The sequence below is a fragment of the Salvelinus namaycush genome, chromosome 29, assembly GCF_016432855.1.
Source record: "Salvelinus namaycush isolate Seneca chromosome 29, SaNama_1.0, whole genome shotgun sequence".
In the NCBI taxonomy this organism is placed as follows: Eukaryota; Metazoa; Chordata; class Actinopteri; order Salmoniformes; family Salmonidae; genus Salvelinus; species Salvelinus namaycush.
In genome coordinates, this window is record NC_052335.1 from 27,276,911 (window position 1) to 27,299,741 (window position 22,831).

The 22,831-nt window shown below is 43.7% G+C and overlaps 1 protein-coding gene across 1 annotated transcript; it reads right to left on the reverse strand.

Moving 5' to 3' along the window:
* Positions 1-9,246: 9,246 nt before the first annotated feature.
* LOC120024276 (forkhead box protein A2-like) lies at positions 9,247-11,867 on the reverse strand. The gene is made up of 2 exons (XM_038968472.1): positions 11,495-11,867; positions 9,247-10,762 (listed from the first exon to the last, which is right to left on the reverse strand). The coding sequence occupies exons 1-2, from the start codon at positions 11,561-11,563 to the stop codon at positions 9,578-9,580; spliced, it is 1,254 nt and encodes a 417-aa protein (XP_038824400.1). The 5' UTR covers positions 11,564-11,867; the 3' UTR covers positions 9,247-9,577.
* Between the last annotated feature and the right edge of the window lie 10,964 nt (positions 11,868-22,831).

Here is a 22,831-nt window from a genome sequence, read left to right on the forward strand (position 1 = left end):
GCTAAAACTTTGGGTCCCCAGGACCAGGATGGAGAACCACTGGTCGATACAATAGGCTTCTTTTATACTCTCTCTCTCTTTTTCTCATTCTCTATTTCGCTCCCCATCTTATCTTCCTCTGGCATTCTGTCAGACTGCACCACCCCTCCTGGGTGTACTGAGATGAAACCTGCTTTGGGGAGAAAGAGAGAGCTTGAGCTTCTTAAGGGCTGGTGTTAAATCTTTCATAAACCCGTCCCGTCTCTCACTATCCTCAGAGAGTACACGTCGCAATAACATTCACACAGACTTGAGGCACAGATAAGTGTAAACAGAGATGCGGTGTTTGCTCTCTTTAAAAGCATTGCATCCTATTGTTTGACATGCGTCTCTAGAGTAAATTTCCTCAGTATCTGCATTAAATACCGAGCTGTGAGACCATTTCTTCCTGGGATCACATTAATTGTGAAGAAAGGCCTCTTGGCCGAAATGTGCTATATCCACCTTTGTTAAAATGTAATAAAATATACAGACCACCAGAATTCTTGCCTCCCTGACTTCATTTTTATTACAATAATTGTGACATTGTAATAATGCACTTGTCATTTCGTCCTAAAGATGACGTGTATTATGGTCCCTGCAGATAACTCCCGATGGTCCTTCGTTAGTCAGTCCTAAGGTGAAAACAGCCAGAGAATAACCCGGAGAGGAATGTTGGAGTCATCTGCTCATCAGGCCCAAGACATTGTGCTCCAAAGTCTGTTTACAGAGACCTCACAACCACAACTTATCAGTGGAAAAAGCCATAACAGTGAATTGTGATTGGAAATGGCCTCTTCAGTCCTATATCTGTAATGTAAGGAAAATATATTACATCCCAGGACTCCATAGATGGGATTCAGTGTCACATAAGGGGTCATAAGCTACTTGTTGGTAATGGTCAAGCTCAGCACGGGGTTTTCAGTGAATGTGGTTAGGTTCTTGAGCACGCCAAGCTCCAAGCACTCACTCCCAAATCATTTCAATTCATGGCACTGAGGACTGTGAACAGGACTGTGAGTGGGTGGTGAGATCCTGGTTATGTCCCAAATGGCACCCTATTTCCTACACAGTGCACTACTTATTCCATATGTAGAGCACCTAATGTAGTGCTCTATATAGGGAATAAGGTGCTATTTGGGACAACAACCCTGTAACAGAGCTGTGTTTCAGCACCAGCGAGTCGTGAAGGAGGGGTCCTGCACCACCCAGTAGCCTAGCCCACTCACTCACACACTGAGAAAATGCATACCTAAGTGTCTCTCCCTATAAGAAGGGTTACACCATCGGCACACACCCATTCCAGAATTATCAATGGGCCTTTCAAAACGTCATCACACAGACGTACTATAGGCCTGCGTGCCATGAGATATTTTCTGCTATACAACAACATATACGGCGATTAAATTGTTAAGTTGTAGGTCTCTAATGACTCCTTATCACAAAGCCATCCAGACAGTTAATTAAAACAGCCAAAAATGCAATGGGACTAACCAATGTGTGCGTCCTAAATGGCACCCTATTCACTATATAATGTGCTACTTTTGCCCTATGGGCTCAGGTCAAAAGTAGCACACTACTGTATATAGGAAATAGGGTGCCATTTGGAATGCAGACAATGCTGTATAACATTCAATGTTACAGCATCACAGAAGATGCGGAATCAGCTACACAGATATCAGGAAAGCATTTAGCTGGTTTCCCACTTAAATATTGCTCGGACCTTGAAGACATCGCACATCAACCTTTGTATAGGCTACTGTCCAGAAACCATAGGCTACTGTCCAGAAACCATAGGCTACTGTCCAGAAACCATAGGCTACTGTCCAGAAACCATAGGCTACTGTCCAGAAACCATAGGCTACTGTCCAGAAACCATAGGCTACTGTCCAGAAACCTATGTGTAGGCAGAAACTATGGAGTGGCTTGTAAAGGGCAAAGGTGTTTTGGACAGAAAAGATGCAGAAACATTAATGGTGCCACCAAAACCTTTTTGTGCCAGACATATCCCAAAACTATTCTAAACCTATCTAGTTGACTCTAGATAAACAGCTGTTTGCCATTCATTGGGACGTACAATGTCACTTTTTTAAGGCAAAAAGAGCTTAAGCGCCTATCTGTTTGCCTTTCAGACCACAGGTCTGGCCACCCAGACTGATCTGGGCTGGGGGGCTTTGGTGAGGATGACAGGGTGGTTAGAGGGGTACTAAACCCACTGTATAAAAGTCAGTTTAGGTCCACAATTATAGTAACCTACCCCTGTAACTGATGACGTAGCTACTATTATGAGAATTCCATTGATGCACCCATGTAGGCTTGTAATGTGTCTGCTACATGAAGGGGCTGGATCATAGGGAATACAATATCATTCACCACACTTGGCACCGCCGAAGCATACTATAGCCCATGCTAAACCATGGCACGTGCAAGGCTGATCTAAGCCAATAAAACAATGAGCACAGTTTGTCATGGAGTCAAATGGAGCATAATCAGGGCAGATAGGACAGATGTGGTCACATGACGCTAGAGTTTTGCAGAGAAAAGGCTTTTAAAAGCATAAGACATCTATAGTCTTATCTAACCGATGGGGATGCAAACCGGCCCCAACAAAAGGAGCCTAGGACACCACGCTTGATTCATGGGAAAGCCATCGGCCTGCCTTTGTGGCTGCCCTTCTGCTGTGCAAATAGTCCAAACTGTTCATTGGCCGTCTCCCATTCTCTCTCCCGGCACATTGTTTGTGTCCTTGCATTTCATTTTGACTGGGGAAGATTGCTCTCAGAGCCACTGAGCAAACAGTGGAGAAAGGAGCCTGCCATCTTCCTCTGTTCCCAGGAGAACTAGCATTTTTATTTCAGCTCCAAGCTGTCAAAGGAGCCAAGAGTTTATGTCAGGATGCTGAATGAATTGCTTTAAGCCGGGGGGGCTGGCCACCGCCACTTTTATCAGCAAATGCTCCGTTAAATGTTTCCTACAGATTATTATATGCCTCCGCTCCTCCACTCTATCGTCTAACCACTGCACGGAATATTGAAACATTTACAAATGTTTGGATTAAAAAATGATGCATTAATTTCACAGTTGCCTCCATTGCCCCATAGAGGTTAATTTCACAGTTGCCTCCATTGCCCCATAGAGGTTAATTTCATAGTTGCCTCCATTGCCCCATAGAGGTTAATTTCATAGTTGCCTCCATTGCCCCATAGAGGTTAATTTCACAGTTGCCTCCATTGCCCCATAGAGGTTAATTTCACAGTTGCCTCCATTGCCCCATAGAGGTTAATTTCATAGTTGCCTCCATTGCCCCATAGAGGTTAATTTCATAGTTGCCTCCATTGCCCCATAGAGGTTAATTTCATAGTTGCCTCCATTGCCCCATAGAGGTTAATTTCGTAGTTGCCTCCATTGCCCCATAGAGGTTAATTTCACAGTTGCCTCCATTGCCCCATAGAGGTTAATTTCATAGTTGCCTCCATAGAGGTTAATTTCATAGTTGCCTCCATTGCCCCATAGAGGTTAATTTCATAGTTGCCTCCATTGCCCCATAGAGGTTAATTTCATAGTTGCCTCCATTGCCCCATAGAGGTTAATTTCACAGTTGCCTCCATTGCCCCATAGAGGTTAATTTCACAGTTGCCTCCATTGCCCCATAGAGGTTAATTTCATAGTTGCCTCCATTGCCCCATAGAGGTTAATTTCATAGTTGCCTCCATTGCCCCATAGAGGTTAATTTCATAGTTGCCTCCATTGCCCCATAGAGGTTAATTTCACAGTTGCCTCCATTGCCCCATAGAGGTTAATTTCATAGTTGCCTCCATTGCCCCATAGAGGTTAATTTCACAGTTGCCTCCATTGCGAGAACAGTCATTTCAGTGTGGCTGATTGTCATGGGTTTCAATGGCAAATAATTGTTTTGATCCTTTGTTGTTTTTCTTATTTTCTGGTGTGAGATTTTTTGTGATCTTCATGGAACTCTAAACTAGCACATTGATTTCATTTTGATAGATCTCAAAGTGTTTGGAATTCTGTCCTGTGCTGAATATGGTATTTCTTGAGTCTGAAGACAGAGTAATTACTAAAGCATCAGACATCTAATAACCTTGCCTTGCCTCGTAGGTAGCGTCCCAAATGGTGCCCTATTTCCTATATTGCCCAATGGGCTCTGGTCAAAAGTAGTGCACTAATTAGGAGAGAGCATTTAGGACGCAACCATGGCCTACGTACATGCATGGGAAAACCCATCGATCCTGTCTGAGGTTCAAAGAAGACCGTGGGTTATTGAGTAACTCACCGTGTCTGTACCCCGACCCACCCTTAACTGACCATTCTCCCAGCCAGGCAGGTCCAATCCTGTCCTCTGCTCTCTCTGCAGTCTTCTAACTGCATCTACAATGGTTGCGTCCCAAATGGCACCCTATTCCCTATATAGTGCACTACTTTTGACCAGGGCCCATAGGGCTCTCTGATAGACAGATACTCGTCGATACAGATATGTGAGAGAGTGTAGCCTATGCTGTAACTTCCTTTTTTCATAAGCGTTCCAGCGGTGATACATTCACATTTTAGACACACTGCATTTACGTTCTTGCTGTGGCTAGAGTCTCACTACTCAAATCGCTAATTTATTTTTTGTTACATAGTACTGCCTCTGAAGATTTAGCAGGCCCCAACATAACATCTCATCTCTGTTGTCCTCAGCATCTCTGTCTACAGTGTAGATCCAGCCAAGGTCATTATTTTGTGTATTGGCACGGTCTCTTTCACGCCACTCAGCAGGCTTCCCAGTGGGAACATCCATACAGTGGGGAACTGAGACTGTCTGCAGTGGGGAACACTATAGCAAGATCTCCATGTTAAATCTCCCACTGATGACAGGTCTTTCTGTTGCTAATGGTAAAACAAGCTCCAATCACATTAGATAAATCAGGTTTTGGGTGCTATGGGGGCATTGGCATTACAATGGACCATTCATTTACTCTGTCAGATAATTAAAATGGATCCCTTTAATTGTCAACCTCTGGAACACTGTGTGGGCATCAGGGGAGTTGCCTGCAGAGAGCCTGTGGCCTTTCTTTCTGCCATAGAGCCCAATACACAACCCACGGCTTAGAAAATTATGTCTTTCTTAAAGCACCCACCTATACTATACTTTCCTGTAGTCAGGGGTATGTGCGATAATGATACATGATAATGTGTGAAATGAGAAGGCTATGAAATGCAGTGGAATTGCTAGTTTTCTTGTAGCTTTTTGAAATGTTAGATTATTTTTCACGACCTTACAGTTAATTATAACACTTTCAATATCAGAAATCTATTTTTTATTACATTGCCATCTCAATATACCTCAATGACCTGCGGCTTCATTTAAAACCAAAGTGTAACACTACCAGCTGACATTTGTTTTCCCACACTCCTTTGCTAAACCATAAGGTTCCCAGGTTGTTATTGCACACAGGCCTCTTGAGTTGACAGGAGCCCTCTGTCATCAGCTTGCAGTGCAGACCATGCAGACTAGAGATCCCCCTCCTCCCATGATGGATAGATGGATGGATTTATTGATGGATTGACTTTTCCCTCAGTGTGAGAGCCTTGAGGAGGACGTAAAGAGGAGCCAGTGAGGAGGTCAGGGCCGGTTCAGACTGCTGGCAGGACTCTCAGCCCAGTCAATGGGACAGTGTTGACACAGAGCTGTGTGTGAGAGAGGGCTCCGTCCCTCCATCCCCGAGCGTCAACGGCACTGTGCCGACCGCCTATGAAAGGCTCCCCCACGGCAGGAATTTCGCACCAGGCTGCCATAAAAGATCAAGCAATCAACTCTGGCAAGCAGAGTCCTCCTCTGTCACACACATTCTCACCCTATGGACCAAGTGCCTTCCCTTATCCAGCTTCTACTGTCGTGGTTTGGCACTTTTCCGTGATGTCCAAAAGGGGGATATGCTATGTGATAAAAGGCACAGTTGCTCCTAAGATTGTTGTCATTGTGGATGGAACACGGTTCACCCCTTGCAGTCTGATAGGAATCAGGTTAGGTATCACAGACCTAATGGAAAGAGGATGTCCCAAACCTGAGCCCTCCATCTAAAACTCCTCTTGTTTATACAGTACACACAAAAAATACAACTACATGTTTCCAATTTGCTTATTTCTCCCCGGGTAATGGGGGCAGGTTTTGGCGGCAGGTAGCCTATAGTGGTTAGAGCGTTGGGCCAGTAACCAAAATAAGATTTAGGCCTAAAACCAGAGTGGAGTTAAAAGCCACACCCTCCAATAGCTTAAAGCAGTATTAGGCTACAGCTTGTAAAACTGGTATCACAAATCACCTTGGAGACCACTCTACTTGGGTGTTCCAGGACTAGGTCCAGCCAAAATGGCTCATGAGGGCATCATAGTTGGGTACTAGTGCCCTCCATGGAATCAATGGGCAATATACTGTGCCAATGGGTACAATGTGAAGCTAACATTTTCGAGCATCTAAATGGGATTAGATTAAATTCAAAATAAAAGTATTATCCTTAATAAAAAATAAAATACTAAAATCATGATTTTTATTCGTTGAGCAAGATGCAAAATAGGCAGGCTATTGTGAACGTTATGGACGTAGTTTATTTAATCTCGAAGACCAGTTATGTCTTGTTCTGACCATTTTCAAACCGTCGAAGGGCTATATTGCAGCTAGTCCGTTATTTGAACCGAGGCTCTGAGATTAAGTTTGTGAGCATACACTAATTTAATGTTTAGAAGGCTAATTGACAAATCCAGGACCTGCATTACCAGTGGAATTGGAGTGAATCAATTATTTAAAGACCGAAGCTGTCTGCCAGTGTCAGGTACTGATCACAGCTCATGCTGAAGATGAACTCTACCAGAGAAACCATGCCGGATAGCAGAGGGGTCACCTCCATCAATACACCTAAAACGTGTCCCTGCATTGGTTATTTCTAGACTGCTTTAAATAAACATTTGCCTATAACGATAATGCAATTTATAACAGAAAATAATAATAATGAAGTATTAATATTATTAATAATATTATCGTTATTAATATTATTATTGTATATATATACTTTTTTATCATTATCAATATTGTATAGGCCTACACATAATGTTCATATTTCACTTACGGTATAAATTTATATTCGAAGAAAAACGAATATTAATTCAACACTAGAAAGAAATTTCAATCTGGCAAGTAATTGCCGATAAAGCACAATGCACTCTCATACCAAAATGCATCAATCGGATGCTCTCCATCCCTTTTCAAGAGATACATTTTCTTCTCCATGCAAAACTATCCCCCGAACGAATCAACATTTAATGAAAATAAAAACAAAAATCTATCCACAGAAAGACCACAGGCATGAACAAGGCTCAAGAGAAATTGTCCATTGACATTTTTGAATGCCTACTTCTAATAAGGGACTGATTCTGACCTGGGACACCAGTTGAGTGCAATTCACTACCAAGGTAGAAACAAAAAACAGAAGTATTTCGAGTTTAGGCCGTCCAGAACCGAAATTGGGTCGCACTGCCCTAATGTGACCGACTCATGGTCATCATTGATCGGTGCAAAATGCGTCGGATAAGAACCTGCAAACAACATACATTTACAGTAAACGCCTCAAAGTCACATTTGCAATCTTTACATTAGGCTATATGCCTATTAGTGTCGATAGCTACATTTACACAAATATTTCAAATGTCTCTCTTATGCAAAGTTTATTAAACAAATCGATATCATCAGTTTAAAACAATATTGTTTTATTCTAAACTAGCAAGCTAGTGACATCTTTCGTTGTGGCTAAATAAACTGACAGAGATAGCTTTCAAATAAATGCTGCGATGACTTCAGTCCTCCGAAGCAGTTTGCTGCCTTCCAAGATCTCGTCGCTTTCAATGTCCAACCGCAACAAACCTATCCAGAAGAAGAGGATGAAAAGAAGTGTTTCGGCCCCGACAGGGGCGGGAATTGGGCAGCCCTGCATTAGGGGATACTGTTGGTAAAATGTGGCAAAATGTGGATGAGATTATAGTCCTTTTCACACATAGGGCTTCACTTTATTTGGGGGGGGGAGTAAATGTTTTTAAATAAAAGGTTAATACGCGTTAGTTCGTTCTTTGTGAACATGGCTTATGTTCACGTTTTCTCGGTGAAAGCAACACGGGCTGCCATTCCATCCGGAAGTTGTTGATGTAATCAGAACGGGCTCTGACATGGGTTCAGTTTATCAGTTAGGATCAGTGGTGAGTCACACGTTAAGTGGTTTAAGAGCAACACAGTGTCAGGGGCTCCATGTGGGACTAACATCACCAGCACTTTCATTGTGTACTGTTCTTTCTCCCTCCCGTGCACTTGTCTATTTTACAGGAGCTATTGTGTGATAATGGCACAAATGTCATGCATCATATGCAAATTATGTTGGTGCTCGGTGGGGTTCAGGGAAGGACTGGTGTGGGACATATAACGGGAAGTCATTCGATAATTGTCATGGTTGTCCGTTCATGTCATATTAATAATAGGCTAAATAATAAATAATGTGGTTAAGTTACGTTTAATAATATGAATAATGCATTATTATACATTATTTTTGGTGTGGTGCTTTTCGTTTCGTTTCTTGGCGAAAATAAAAACATTTTTCCTAAATGTGGGCAATTGGATAGGCTATAGTGGTGCACTATTGAATAGTATTTAATATTATATATCAGGGATGGGCAATTCCAGTCCTCGGGGCCCGGAGTGGTGTCACACCTCTGCCCCATCCATAGCAAACACAGCTGATCAAACTAATTGCATTCTAAAGTGAAGATCATGTAGTTGATTGTTGGAGTCAGGTGTGTTAGCTGGGGCTGGGGAAAAACTGTGACACCAATCAGACCCCCGAGTTTCCCATCCCTGGTATATATAGGGTTATATGTAGTGGTGTGTGTGTGTGTGTGTGTGTGTGTGTGTGTGTGTGTGTGTGTGTGTGTGTGTGTGTGTGTGTGTGTGTGTGTGTGTGTGTGTGTGTGTGTGTGTGTGTGTGTGTACACACGTAGGCCTATAAATACAGAACCCTTACTTTACTCATTGATGGTGCTTATCTTTCATTGTTTTATATTTGCCATAATTGCTAGCCTTTCTTAAATAAAGATGCTCGATGTTTTTAACATTTTAAATCATGCAGTTAGCCTATTGAATAATTAGCCTGTATTCTTATGTTTCCTTATAGTAATGCACACATAAAGGTCATATAAAAAAACATCAAATAATACTTTAATATAGATTTTCAGCAGCTACATGAATACACATGAACAACGTATAAGTTATAAGGGATACACAAACGATATTGGCATAGAGAATGTCTCACAATTTGTAACACAGTTACGCCTTCAAATTCATGGAAAAATGGCTGTATGAAATCATTTCTTCCCATATCAACATAATTTGAACGAATTTGACACTGAGACAGTCCCTTCCATGTCCAATGTCCATAAAATGTAACGCATAAAAACAAAAAAACTACCAATTTACAAATGTACAAATTGTAATTGCTAGAAAAAGTTAATTGAATGGTGATAAAAATCAAGAAGAGTTCATGATTGGCCTCGAATACACACCTTGGTAGTAAGAAGTGTCTGTGGGTGTCGAAGCAACATCTAAGCCCGTTTTAGTCGACATTGAGCCCATGGACAGTGCCCCTGTCATCGGTGAACCATAGCCGTTATACTGCATCATCTGTTCATACGTTTTTAGGTCCATTTTGTGGTGATGCTGCTGCTGCTCCGACGACATTAGATTGTTGATGGAGAAAGGGTGGTTGAATGAATAGTGGTGCTCGGGCTTCAGGTGCGCTTCGTGCACGAGCACCGAGTGATGTTGAGACGGAAGATGGTGTGTCTGTGGGACAGGAGTGGGCGCGTGCTCGGCGGGGCTCATTACCTGCTGCCGGGGTTTCGGGTCAGATACGGGCCGTTTGACGTCTTTAACGGACAGGGTATGATGGGGTGATTCGTTACCGTTACAGCTCTCTGGGCTGCTGTTAGGGCCTCCCTCGGAAGTTTTCCTCCCGGTTTCCCTGCCGAGGTCTTTCTCGCACCTGAACCGCTTTTGCCTTCGGAGATAGCAGCCGTTCTCAAACATATTCCCTGAGTCCGGGTGAAGAGTCCAGAAAGATCCTTTGCCTGGTTTATCCGGGGACCTGGGAACTTTGAGGAAGCAGTCGTTGAAAGATAGAGAGTGGCGGATAGAGTTTTGCCAGCGCTGCTGGTTCTGTCTGTAGAAGGGGAAGAGGTCCTGGATCCACTGGTATAGCTCATTCAACGTCAGCATCTTTGTGGTAGACTGCTGTAAGGCCATGGTGATGAGAGAAATGTAGGAATATGGGGGCTTGGCGTGCGTATAGCTTCTCCTGTATGTTTTGGGGTCCCTTGACCTTATGTTGGACTGTCCATACATGGGGCTCATAACGCTCATATTGCTATAGGAGGTCAGGGCATTCATCGATGGAGACTGGGTGCTTATGGGGCTCATATTCGGATTTAGCGTCGCGCTCATGCCCGCCATCCCTGCTCCCATACCGTGCATGGCCCCGGAGCCCGGTGACATCCCGGCCATGGAGTGGTTCACACCCGTGTTGACGTATGACATGTTCATGGGGCTGCCTGTCATGTTGCTGGTTGAAGTCATTCCAGGCATGCTCATATAGCTGCTCATCGAGTTCATTCCCAGCCCGGTGTGTTGTGTCATGTTTCCAACTGAGGTGTAGCACTGAAAAGAGTGCACGAGGTCAATAATAGCTTTAACAATGTGAAATAAAGACTTCTAGTAAAATGACAACGAAATAATTAGGCCTACGTAAATTAGTTGTCACTTAGATAAACATGTATTTTTTAGTCGGTTAAATATCAAATTTTAGTCTATAAATTGTAACGTCACAATTACGTTCAAACAGGGAAGTGCATATACATCCTAAAGAATATTGTAAATATTTTTTTATATTTTTTATTCCAAGTCTGATTACACGGCAAAACGAAAACGATTGAAAAGGGAAGGAATGGATCAACGAATAGCCCAGTGAGGCGAACTGGTCACGGTGTTCTCCGTAATAATTCGATAGTCAAAATAGAAATGTGCCTATAGGCTTGAATAATTAGAAATACATTTCAGATTCAATTCGATTTTCAAAATATTAAATAGCCTATTCAGGTCATATATTTCGTAAATGTCCTTTCCATTCTCCCTAGAAATTGGTCAGGATATCGAAAAAGACCCACTGGGCACACACTGGTTGAATCAACGTTTTTTTAAATATTTAAATGATATTAGGCTACGTTGAATCAACTTGGAATAGACGTTGCATTGACGTCTGTGCCCAACCGGGGAGAGATCCGGGAGGATTTGTAGGTGCCTCAAGTCAATATTTGATGACAAAGTTAATATTATCTCAAGGCTAGTATTGAGTTGTATAGACAGCAAAATACATATATAAACTCTACCCACCTCGGGCTCTCCGTAGTAAGCACTCCAGTCTGAATGCTCGTGTCCTTCCATTTTAACAGCGCTTAGCATTGTGGACAGTCCAAAACAAATTTCCCTCAAAAGCCTCAGTCTCAGCAGAAAATGAAGGGAAAAACGGCCCTAAAACCGATTTGGGACCACAGGCTACCCAGGTCGTTTAGTCTGCTTGCTGCCTAGTGACTGGTTCATGGGTATCTTTCTGCCCTGAGTGCCTTCAGACACTGTAAAGCGACTGACGATGACAGGAGTTAATGACGTTGGCTCCTCGCCTTGCTGTGGTATAGCAGCACTGCGTTTCGCTGAGCGCTCAACCCTCCAATCCTTACTCCTTCAGTGCCCTATTTGAATAATCTGCTCACACCTAGACACGAGCCTCATCCGTTGACCGTCGATTGAAGCTTACACCTGCGCTGGCTGAAAAGGCCAGACCCATTTAAAAGGATCCAATACATCAAATGTGATTGTTTTCCTCCAGAAAAAAACGATTTAGAATTATTAGAGGGCTTTATATTAAGGGCTTTATATATATTATATTAAGGGCTTTATATTAATGCTATTCCCTTTCTCTGTGTTAGCCTTAATTATGTGATTTGGCATCTTCTGACCAACCGAGTATTATTGTTTCTATCAAGGAGTGTGGACTTCACCTCACTTAATTTATATGCGTTTCACATTTTACAGTTTTAATCAAAAATGTAATGAAATTTTTTTGGTCAAAATAAACAAGGCATTTCTGAACCAGTTATTTTCACAAAACCACAATAATACACCGATGTAAGAAATAGGTCAATTGATACTGGGACATTATGGGTATAAACCACCACTTTAAATACTTATTTAGGCCACACTGAATACCGATTTGGACTATAACATGGTCATGTTTATATTTCAGCCATAAGTACAGGGGTCCATGCATCGATTCAATTCTGCTGTGAGGGAGCCATAAGGTACACAGTCGTGTTGACATCAAAGCAGAAATTCGTAGAACGTTGTGTTCCACCTATTTGAATTTCGAAACATTGCAAACATTTTAGGGTAAACTCGAGGGACTTTATAACATTTTGGATAGTCATCATTCATTTATATGCCGAATATTGTGCATAGTTGCCTCTTGAATTATAATTATTGCTGCAACTAATGTAATTGTATTGTATTTATTTTATTATACGTCCATTGTGTAATAGAAAATACATCAGTCGGTTACAAATGATTGAGCTCTAAACTATATTATATTTCAGGCAATATCGAAAAAATTGTTTTCCTAGGCCTATTTTAATTACCCCTGATTTCTTTAGTGGCTGTTTGGAGAATAGAGAGTATTCAAACATAGCATAGCACTGTCTATACTCTCTGTCTTTGACCATAATTCTATTGACTTTTGTGAGGGCCTTGCTGCACTATGTTTGATATGACGGTTACAAGAGAAGTTTATCTAAAGTGTTTGATCACTAGCGATGGAATGGATGTCCACAGCAATTGCTGATAAAACCAGCATCGGAAAACAAGGATACTATTGAGGTGATATTAACGGAGCAGTTTAACTGGTATTGTATTTGCCGAATACACACGAGTGCACGCGCACAGGCCAGCCTACATCACGATGGAATCTTTAGATCATGGTGTTTGAAGAATGTCTGATATTTAATTGTGATAACTTTCATAACAAACTATTCCTAATGACTATGAGAATAATGCAACGAAGACGTAAAGCCATATGCTATATACATAACACGAGAACCATACACGCAATTACGAACTGCTTCTGTCAACAAATTATTAATGCTGTTATAAATATATATAGCTTATGGATATGTTATGAAGTAATTATGTGCCATTTTATTAAGGTTACTGTGTAGACTATAATCAATGGCAACTTGTGATAATGTGTTGCTGCTGTCACATAGATAGTTAACAGATGAAGGTTCATGTCAGATCGCCTTGTGTGGCCTCACATTCTTATGGGCCACTGTTGATAGCTGCACTATTGGGTCAATCAGGGTCTTCTCACAAGCAGTGAAATACAGTATTAGAGTGGCCTATTGCTCTTGCCAAATGTGCTGAGGTTGATCAATCACAAAGGGTGTCAACAAAGGCAGCACAATGGCCTTAAAATCAAGAATGACATTAGAAGTAGAGTAGAACATAGCATTACCCTCAGAACAAGTTACCTACCATCTCTTTGATTCTGTGAATGATGTGTTCGAAGAGAATGCACTCATGTAGAATAGGGAAAAGGACAGGCATGACTGTGGATGTGTGGCGTTCTCAAAGAAAAGGACAGGCATGACTGTGGATGTGCGGCGTTCTCAAAGAAAAGGACAGGCATGACTGTGGATGTGTGGCGTTCTCAAAGGAAAGGACAGGCATGACTGTGGATGTGTGGCGTTCTCAAAGAAAAGGACAGGCATGACTGTGGATGTGTGGCATTCTCAAAGGAAATGACAGGCATGACTGTGGATGTGTGGCGTTCTCAAAGAAAATGACAGGCATGACTGTGGATGTGTGGCATTCTCAAAGAAAATGACAGGCATGACTGTAGATGTGTGGCGTTCTCAAAGAAAAGGACAGGCATGACTGTGGATGTGTGGCGATCTCAAAGGAAATGACAGGCATGACTGTGGATGTGTGGCGATCTCAAAGGAAATGACAGGCATGACTGTGGATGTATGGCGATCTCAAAGAAAAGGACAGGCATGACTGTGGATGTGTGGCGTTCTCAAAGGAAATGACAGGCATGACTGTGGATGTGTGGAGTTCTCAAAGAAAAGGACAGGCATGACTGTGGATGTGTGGCGATCTCAAAGGAAATGACAGGCATGACTGTGGATGTGTGGCGTTCTCAAAGGAAATGACAGGCATGACTGTGGATGTGTGGCGTTCTCAAAGAAAATGACAGGCATGACTGTGGATGTGTGGCGTTCTCAAAGAAAATGACAGGCATGACTGTGGATGTGTGCCGTTCTCAAAGGAAATGACAGGCATGACTGTGGATGTGTGGCGTTCTCAAAGATAAGGACAGGCATGACTGTGGATGTGTGGCGTTCTCAAAGGAAATGACAGGCATGACTGTGGATGTGTGGCGTTCTCAAAGGAAATGACAGGCATGACTGTGGATGTGTGGCGTTCTCAAAGGAAATGACAGGCATGACTGTGGATGTGTGGCGTTCTCAAAGGAAAGGACAGGCATGATTGTGGATGTGTGGCGTTCTCAAAGAAAAGGACAGGCATGACTGTGGATGTGTGGCATTCTCAAAGGAAATGACAGGCATGACTGTGGATGTCTGGCGTTCTCAAAGAAAATGACAGGCATGACTGTGGATGTGTGGCATTCTCAAAGAAAATGACAGGCATGACTGTGGATGTGTGGCGTTCTCAAAGAAAAGGACAGGCATGACTGTGGATGTGTGGCGATCTCAAAGGAAATGACAGGCATGACTGTGGATGTGTGGCGATCTCAAAGAAAAGGACAGGCATGACTGTGAATGTGTGGCGTTCTCAAAGGAAAGGACAGGCATGACTGTGGATGTGTGGCGTTCTCAAAGGAAATGACAGGCATGACTGTGGATGTGTGGCGTTCTCAAAGAAAATGACAGGCATGACTGTGGATGTGTGGCGTTCTCAAAGAAAAGGACAGGCATGACTGTGGATGTGTGGCGATCTCAAAGGAAATGACAGGCATGACTGTGGATGTGTGGCGATCTCAAGGAAAAGGACAGGCATGACTGTGGGTGTGTGGCGTTCTCAAAGGAAAGGACAGGCATGACTGTGGAAGTGTGGCGTTCTCAAAGGAAATGACAGGCATGACTGTGGATGTGTGGCGTTCTCAAAGAAAATGACAGGCATGACTGTGGATGTGTGGCGATCTCAAAGGAAATGACAGGCATGACTGTGGATGTGTGGCGTTCTCAAAGGAAATGACAGGCATGACTGTGGATGTGTGGCGTTCTCAAAGAAAATGACAGGCATGACTGTGGATGTGTGGCGTTCTCAAAGAAAATGACAGGCATGACTGTGGATGTGTGCCGTTCTCAAAGGAAATGACAGGCATGACTGTGGATGTGTGGCGTTCTCAAAGATAAGGACAGGCATGACTGTGGATGTGTGGCGTTCTCAAAGGAAATGACAGGCATGACTGTGGATGTGTGGCGTTCTCAAAGAAAATGACAGGCATGACTGTGGATGTGTGGCGTTCTCAAAGAAAATGACAGGCATGACTGTGGATGTGTGCCGTTCTCAAAGGAAATGACAGGCATGACTGTGGATGTGTGGCGTTCTCAAAGATAAGGACAGGCATGACTGTGGATGTGTGGCGTTCTCAAAGGAAATGACAGGCATGACTGTGGATGTGTGGCGTTCTCAAAGGAAATGACAGGCATGACTGTGGATGTGTGGCGTTCTCAAAGGAAATGACAGGCATGACTGTGGATGTGTGGCGTTCTCAAAGGAAAGGACAGGCATGATTGTGGATGTGTGGCGTTCTCAAAGAAAAGGACAGGCATGACTGTGGATGTGTGGCATTCTCAAAGGAAATGACAGGCATGACTGTGGATGTCTGGCGTTCTCAAAGAAAATGACAGGCATGACTGTGGATGTGTGGCATTCTCAAAGAAAATGACAGGCATGACTGTGGATGTGTGGCGTTCTCAAAGAAAAGGACAGGCATGACTGTGGATGTGTGGCGATCTCAAAGGAAATGACAGGCATGACTGTGGATGTGTGGCGATCTCAAAGAAAAGGACAGGCATGACTGTGAATGTGTGGCGTTCTCAAAGGAAAGGACAGGCATGACTGTGGATGTGTGGCGTTCTCAAAGGAAATGACAGGCATGACTGTGGATGTGTGGCGTTCTCAAAGAAAATGACAGGCATGACTGTGGATGTGTGGCGTTCTCAAAGAAAAGGACAGGCATGACTGTGGATGTGTGGCGATCTCAAAGGAAATGACAGGCATGACTTTGGATGTGTGGCGATCTCAAGGAAAAGGACAGGCATGACTGTGGGTGTGTGGCGTTCTCAAAGGAAAGGACAGGCATGACTGTGGAAGTGTGGCGTTCTCAAAGGAAATGACAGGCATGACTGTGGATGTGTGGCGTTCTCAAAGAAAATGACAGGTATGACTGTGGATGTGTGGCGATCTCAAAGGAAATGACAGGCATGACTGTGGATGTGTGGCGTTCTCAAAGGAAATGACAGGCATGACTGTGGATGTGTGGCGTTCTCAAAGAAAATGACAGGCATGACTGTGGATGTGTGGCGTTCTCAAAGAAAATGACAGGCATGACTGTGGATGTGTGCCGTTCTCAAAGGAAATGACAGGCATGACTGTGGATGTGTGGCGTTCTCAAAGATAAGGACAGGCATGACTGTGGATGTGTGGCGTTCTCAAAGGAAATGACAGGCATGACTGTGGATGTGTGTCATTCTCAAAGGAAATAACAGGCATGACTGTGGATGTGTGGCGTTCTCAAAGGAAATGACAGGCATGACTGTGGATGTGTGGCGTTCTCAAAGGAAATGACAGGCATGACTGTGGATGTGTGGCGTTCTCAAAGGAAATGACAGGCATGACTGTGGATGTGTGGCGTTCTCAAAGATAAGGACAGGCATGACTGTGGATGTGTGACGTTCTCAAAGGAAATGACAGGCATGACTGTGGATGTGTGGCGATCTCAACGATAAGGACAGGCATGACTGTGGATGTGTGGCGTTCTCAAAGGAAATGACAGGCATGACTGTGGATGTGTGGCGTTCTCAAAGATAAGGACAGGCATGACTGTGGATGTGTGGCGATCTCAAAGGAAATGACAGGCATGACTGTGGATGTGTGGCGTTCTTAAAGGAAATGACAGGCATGACTGTGGATGTGTGGCGTTCTCAAAGAAAATGACAGGCATGACTGTGGATGTGTGGCGTTCTCAAAGAAAATGACAGGCATGACTGTGGATGTGTGCCGTTCTCAAAGGAAATGACAGGCATGACTGTGGGTGTGTGGCGTTCTCAAAGATAAGGACAGGCATGACTGTGGATGTGTGGCGTTCTCAAAGGAAATGACAGGCATGACTGTGGATGTGTGGCGTTCTCAAAGGAAATGACAGGCATGACTGTGGATGTGTGGCGTTCTCAAAGGAAATGACAGGCATGACTGTGGATGTGTGGCGTTCTCAAAGGAAATGACAGGCATGACTGTGGATGTGTGGCGTTCTCAAAGGAAATGACAGGCATGACTGTGGATGTGTGGCGTTCTCAAAGATAAGGACAGGCATGACTGTGGATGTGTGGCGTTCTCAAAGGAAATGACAGGCATGACTGTGGATGTGTGGCGATCTCAAAGATAAGGACAGGCATGTCTGTGGATGTGTGACGTTCTCAAAGGAAATGACAGGCATGACTGTGGATGTGTGGCGTTCTCAAAGATAAGGACAGGCATGACTGTGGATGTGTGGCGTTCTCAAAGGAAATGACAGGCATGACTGTGGATGTGTGGCGATCTCAAAGATAAGGACAGGCATGACTGTGGATGTGTGGCGTTCTCAAAGGAAAGAAGAAGCAAAAACAGCAACACAAAACTCTAACATGCATTTACATTTTCAGAGAGTGGGGACAGGAATGTGCCAGTTTCATTATGTTTTCCACTGTGGCATAGGGAGATAAAATCCCCTTAATTAGTTGTTCTACCAGTTACCCTCGTCCGCCCAAACAACTTTTCAAGAAATACAAAGACAAGAGGTTAAGCTTGTGATTTATCAAAGCAAAATTCATAAAGAGTCTATTCAGTGTGAGATGAAACCACAAAATGCTCGCGGCCAATTGCCTATAGTGACAGCAAATATACCAGAGTGAGTGAGTCTTGAGTCGGGGCCTTTATCCTGTGCAGCTGTGACAACGGCTGTTGGCTGCAGGTTTGCGGCTTGCCACAGTGTGTTTACCTGGAGATGAATCTGAAAGGCAGCGGGACAGAGAGGACACACAACCAAGGTGAAAGGGAACAAGAGACGGCTGTTTCAGATCTGAGGAGAGCAGTTTTGCACAAGCTGGCTGGACCATCATGCACTCTGCGCACACACACAGGGGCCCGAGACCCGGAAGAGCGCAGTATCTCAACCAATACGCTCCTTTTCATATTGAAAGCATATTGTGGGTTGAAATGGAAGACAGTTTAGATTTCACAGGATCCATTAGCATGTAATTCAGCATTCCAGGTCCCTGTCATGCAAAAAGCCTCTTTTAAGGAATAAATGATTAACCTATAGAAATAACTTTTTCTTCTCTTCTTTTGGTGTGGATGAGTTGAATGAACACGGTTTTATTTCAACAGTTGAGATATGCATGTATGTATATTCTACTGTATACTATGATAGTAGTTGATCATTTTTCATTACAGTAAATCTTTCTTCTGAAACCTATTATAGCTGACGGCTTTGTGAGCCTTTTCCCATCAGCCTGATGGCTCTTGGCTTGGATATTACAGCGATTTGTTGTATCCCCTCATGTGAATAAGGGAAATACAAAACATGACATCACAAAGACACTTCCATCCATCCCAGAGACATCAAGCTACCTCCCATTGTCCTCTGATTTTCATGATACAATTGGTGGTGTTAACTGAGAAACAGTGTGGGGCCTTCTTCAGTAGAACCAGCAAGAGCTTCACTGATGTCATTCTCAGCTCCATGACAAAGCTCCCTGCCGGCAAACAACATAAGTGTCCAATCTGTGTTTGTCAACCAGAGAATGCCCCTTCCAGATCCTAATAAACCTTCTCCTTTTCAAGCTCTGACAGCTAACAGGCTAACCACAGTGGAGGCCAATGGCATGGCCACTCCTCAGGGATGCTTCCCAAATGGCTCCCTATTCCTTATATAGTCCACTAATTTGGACTAGGCACCATACGATTCTGGTCAAAAGTAGTGCACAATGTAGGGAGTAGGGTGCCATTTGGGACGCACACTCAGATTAGCACCTCCTCAGCCTCCTGCAGTTCTGGACAAACATGGCCCTTCTCCATATGAAGCACAATGAGGTAGGCAGGGTGAGAAACAGCCACCCGGCGGGGGAGCCACCACTCATTCCCAGAACTTCCTGGGCCGACCCGTCTGGGCCTTCCCCTCAGCAGTAGCAGCCAGCTGCCTTCCTGGCTAGGCAGGCCACCCTAACAGCCAGCCAGATGTGTGTATCTCAGGTGAGCAAATATTGTCACTTAGTTAAGACTTCTGTGTTCCCCTCCTACAGAGGCTGCTGTGTATTCCTAGGGGCTGCAGGAAGTGCAAGTAGCACTGTGAAGTTCCCTGGAATGAGAAGTTATAAGATGCACAGCGGGGGGGGGGGGGGGGGGGGGGGGGGGGGGGGGGTTAGCTAATTAAACTAAGGGATGCCCACCTCAACCCTCTATCACTAACCATGTACGACAGTTAACTGGGTACGATAGTTAACTGGGTGCGATAGTTAACTGGGTGCGATAGTTAACGACAGCATATGTCCCAAATGGCACCCTATTCTCTAAATAGTGCACTAATTAGTTGTGTTGCTGCCTACCCTCACCACCTGGAGGCGGCCTGTAAGGAAGTCCAGGATCCCATGGTTTAATCCCATGGTCCTTAGTTTAGTGATGAGCTTGGACGGCACAATGGTGTTGAACGCTGAGCTGTAGTCAATAAACAGCATCCTCACATAGGTGTTCCTTTTGTCCAGGTGGGAAAGGGCAGCGTGGAGTGCAATAGAGATTGCGTAATTTGTGGAGCTGTTGGGGCGGTATGCGAGTTGGAGTGGGTACAGGGTGTCTGGGATGAGGGTGTTGATGTAAGCCATGACCAGCCTTTCAAAGCTACAGATGTGAGTGCTGCGGGGCGATAGTCATTTTGACAGGTTACCTTGGTGTTCTTGGGCACAGGGACTATGGTGGTCTGCTTGAAACATGTAGGTCAGGGTTCCCCAACTGGCGGTCCGTGGGCCTAATTTGGCCTGCGGGTGTTTTTTTGGGGGAAAATTAAAATTAAAATGTACGTTTTTCATAAAGGACTGTAAAAACACCAAGAAATGATCTCCAAGTGAATTTTAATTTAAGAAATCTGTTCCCAAGTATTCCTATGCATAATAGATAGACATATGATCATGTACAAATGTAAGCAATGTTTGAAATGATTATGTTTTAGTCAAACATTATATCTGATTGGGCTTCTTGAGGTCAATTTGCAGTCTACAAATGATTTGTAATCATGTTCCGGACCTCCGTGTTCCGGAAATCGGCCCGCAGCTGAATCTAGTTGATGATCCCTGATGAAGGTATTACAGACCTGGTCAGGGAAAGGTTGAAAATATCAGTGAAGACACTTGCCAGCTGGTCAGCACATGCTCTGAGTACGCGCCCTGGTAATCCTTGTAAATGTTCTCACATCGGCTACGGAGAAAGTGATCACACAGTCGTCCGGAATAGCTGGTACTCTCATGTATAGGTTCAGTGTTGCTAGCCTTGAAGCGCACTTAGAAGGTATTTAGTTCGTCTGGTAGGCTCACAACACTGGACAGCTCGCGGCTGGGTTTTCCTTTGTAATCAGTGATAGTTTGCATGCCCTGCCACATCGGATGAGCGTCAGAGCCGGTGTAGTAAGATTTGATCTTGGTCCTGTATTGACGCTTCGCTTGTTTGATGGTTCGGTGTAGCGCTATTTCATATAAGCGTCCAGATTAGTGTCCCGCTCCTTGAAAGTGTCTGCTCTAGCCTTTAGTTCAGTGTTGCCTGTAATCCATGGCTTCTGGTTGAGATATGTACGTACGTACGGTCACTGTGGGCACGACGTCGTTGATGCACTTAATAATGAAGCCAGTGACTGATGTGGTACTCCTCAATGCCATCGGATGAATCCTGGAAAATGTTTCAGTCTGTGCTAGCGAAACACTCCTGTAGCTTAGCATCCGCTTCATTGGACCACTTCCGTATTGATACTTTCTGTTTGAGTTTTTGCTTTTAAGCAGGAATCAGGAGGATATAGTTATGTTCAGATTTGCCAAATGGAGGGTGAGGGAGGGCGAGCGAGCGCTTTGTATGCGTCTCTGTGTGGAGTAAAGGTGATCTTGGGGCGGCAGGTGGTGGTTAGAGCTTTGGGCCAGTAACTGAAAGGTTGCTAGATTGAATCCCCGAGCTGACAAGGTAAAAATCTGTCGTTCTGCCCCTGAACAAGGCAGTTAACCCACTGTTCCTAGGCTGTCACTGTAAATAAGAATTTGTTCATAACTGACTTGCCTAGTTAAATAAAGGGTTACATTTTTTCACCTCTAGTTGCACAGGTGCAGCAAAACTGATTTCAGTTTTGCTGCATTAAAATCACCGGCGAGCATTTTCTTTTTTGTTTATGGCCCTATACAGCTTGTTGTGTGTGGTCTTAGTGCTAGCATCGATTTATGGTGGTAAATAGACAGATACTAAAAATATAGATGAAAACGCTCTTGGTAAATAGTGTGGTACTGTATTCTAACTCAGGTGAGCAGAACCTTGAGACTTCCTTAATATTGGAGATCACTCAAAAGTTTTTGTTAACAAAGAGACACACACCCCCTCCTCTGAGCTTCCCGACGCAGCCGTTCTGTCCTGCCGATGGAGAGAAAAAACATCTAGATTTATATTTACTATGTCGTTGCCCAGCCACAACTCATAGGACATTACAGTTATTCAGATCACTTTGATAGGATAGTCTCGAACAGAGCTCATCCAGTTTATTCTCCAGTGATTGAACGGAGTGTAGAGGTGATTTTATCCACTCCGACATAGTTTCGTCAGGTGTCCCGCCCTCCGGCCTCTATAGCGCCGTCCCCTCCTTCTTCGATTGTCAGGATTTGGGACTGGTCCGCGGTAATTAATATGTTGTTCTCCTCTGACTCATTGAAGTAGAAGTCCTTGTCCAAATTTAAGTTAGTGACAGCTGTTCTGATGTCCAGAAGCTCTTTTCAGTCATAGGAAACAATGGCGGAAACATTATGTAAAAAAAAAAGTTATGATCACTGCAACAAAAAAATACACTAAATAGCGTACATTTAGCAAACTATTTAATCACATTTTGGGTGTATATTTTAAATACAATTCCCATGACCACTGGTCTATAAAACAGGTTACATTTTTGTCCTGAGGAGGACTCACCTGCAGACAAAGTCAAGTCAAAGATACTTATAACTAACAACTGCCCTATTCAATGGTGGTCAACCGGTCTATATGTTGATATTGTCTACATGAGCAAGACCAAAGCATTCTTTGACCGTATGATTATAGATTGCCTTCTAAACATTTTGGTCCCACTTTAAACAAAGTACAACTTATAAAGGCTTTATATAG

What these genes read in the sequence shown, in the direction of transcription:
- LOC120024276 (XM_038968472.1), bottom strand. Translation starts at nt 11,563, where the DNA reads ATGCTAAGCGCTGTTAAAATGGAAGGACACGAGCATTCAGACTGGAGT. An exon ending in CTTACTACGGAGAGCCCGAG is followed by an intron (nt 10,763 to 11,494) that starts GTGGGTAGAGTT and finishes CACTCTTTTCAG; the next exon opens with TGCTACACCTCAGTTGGAAA.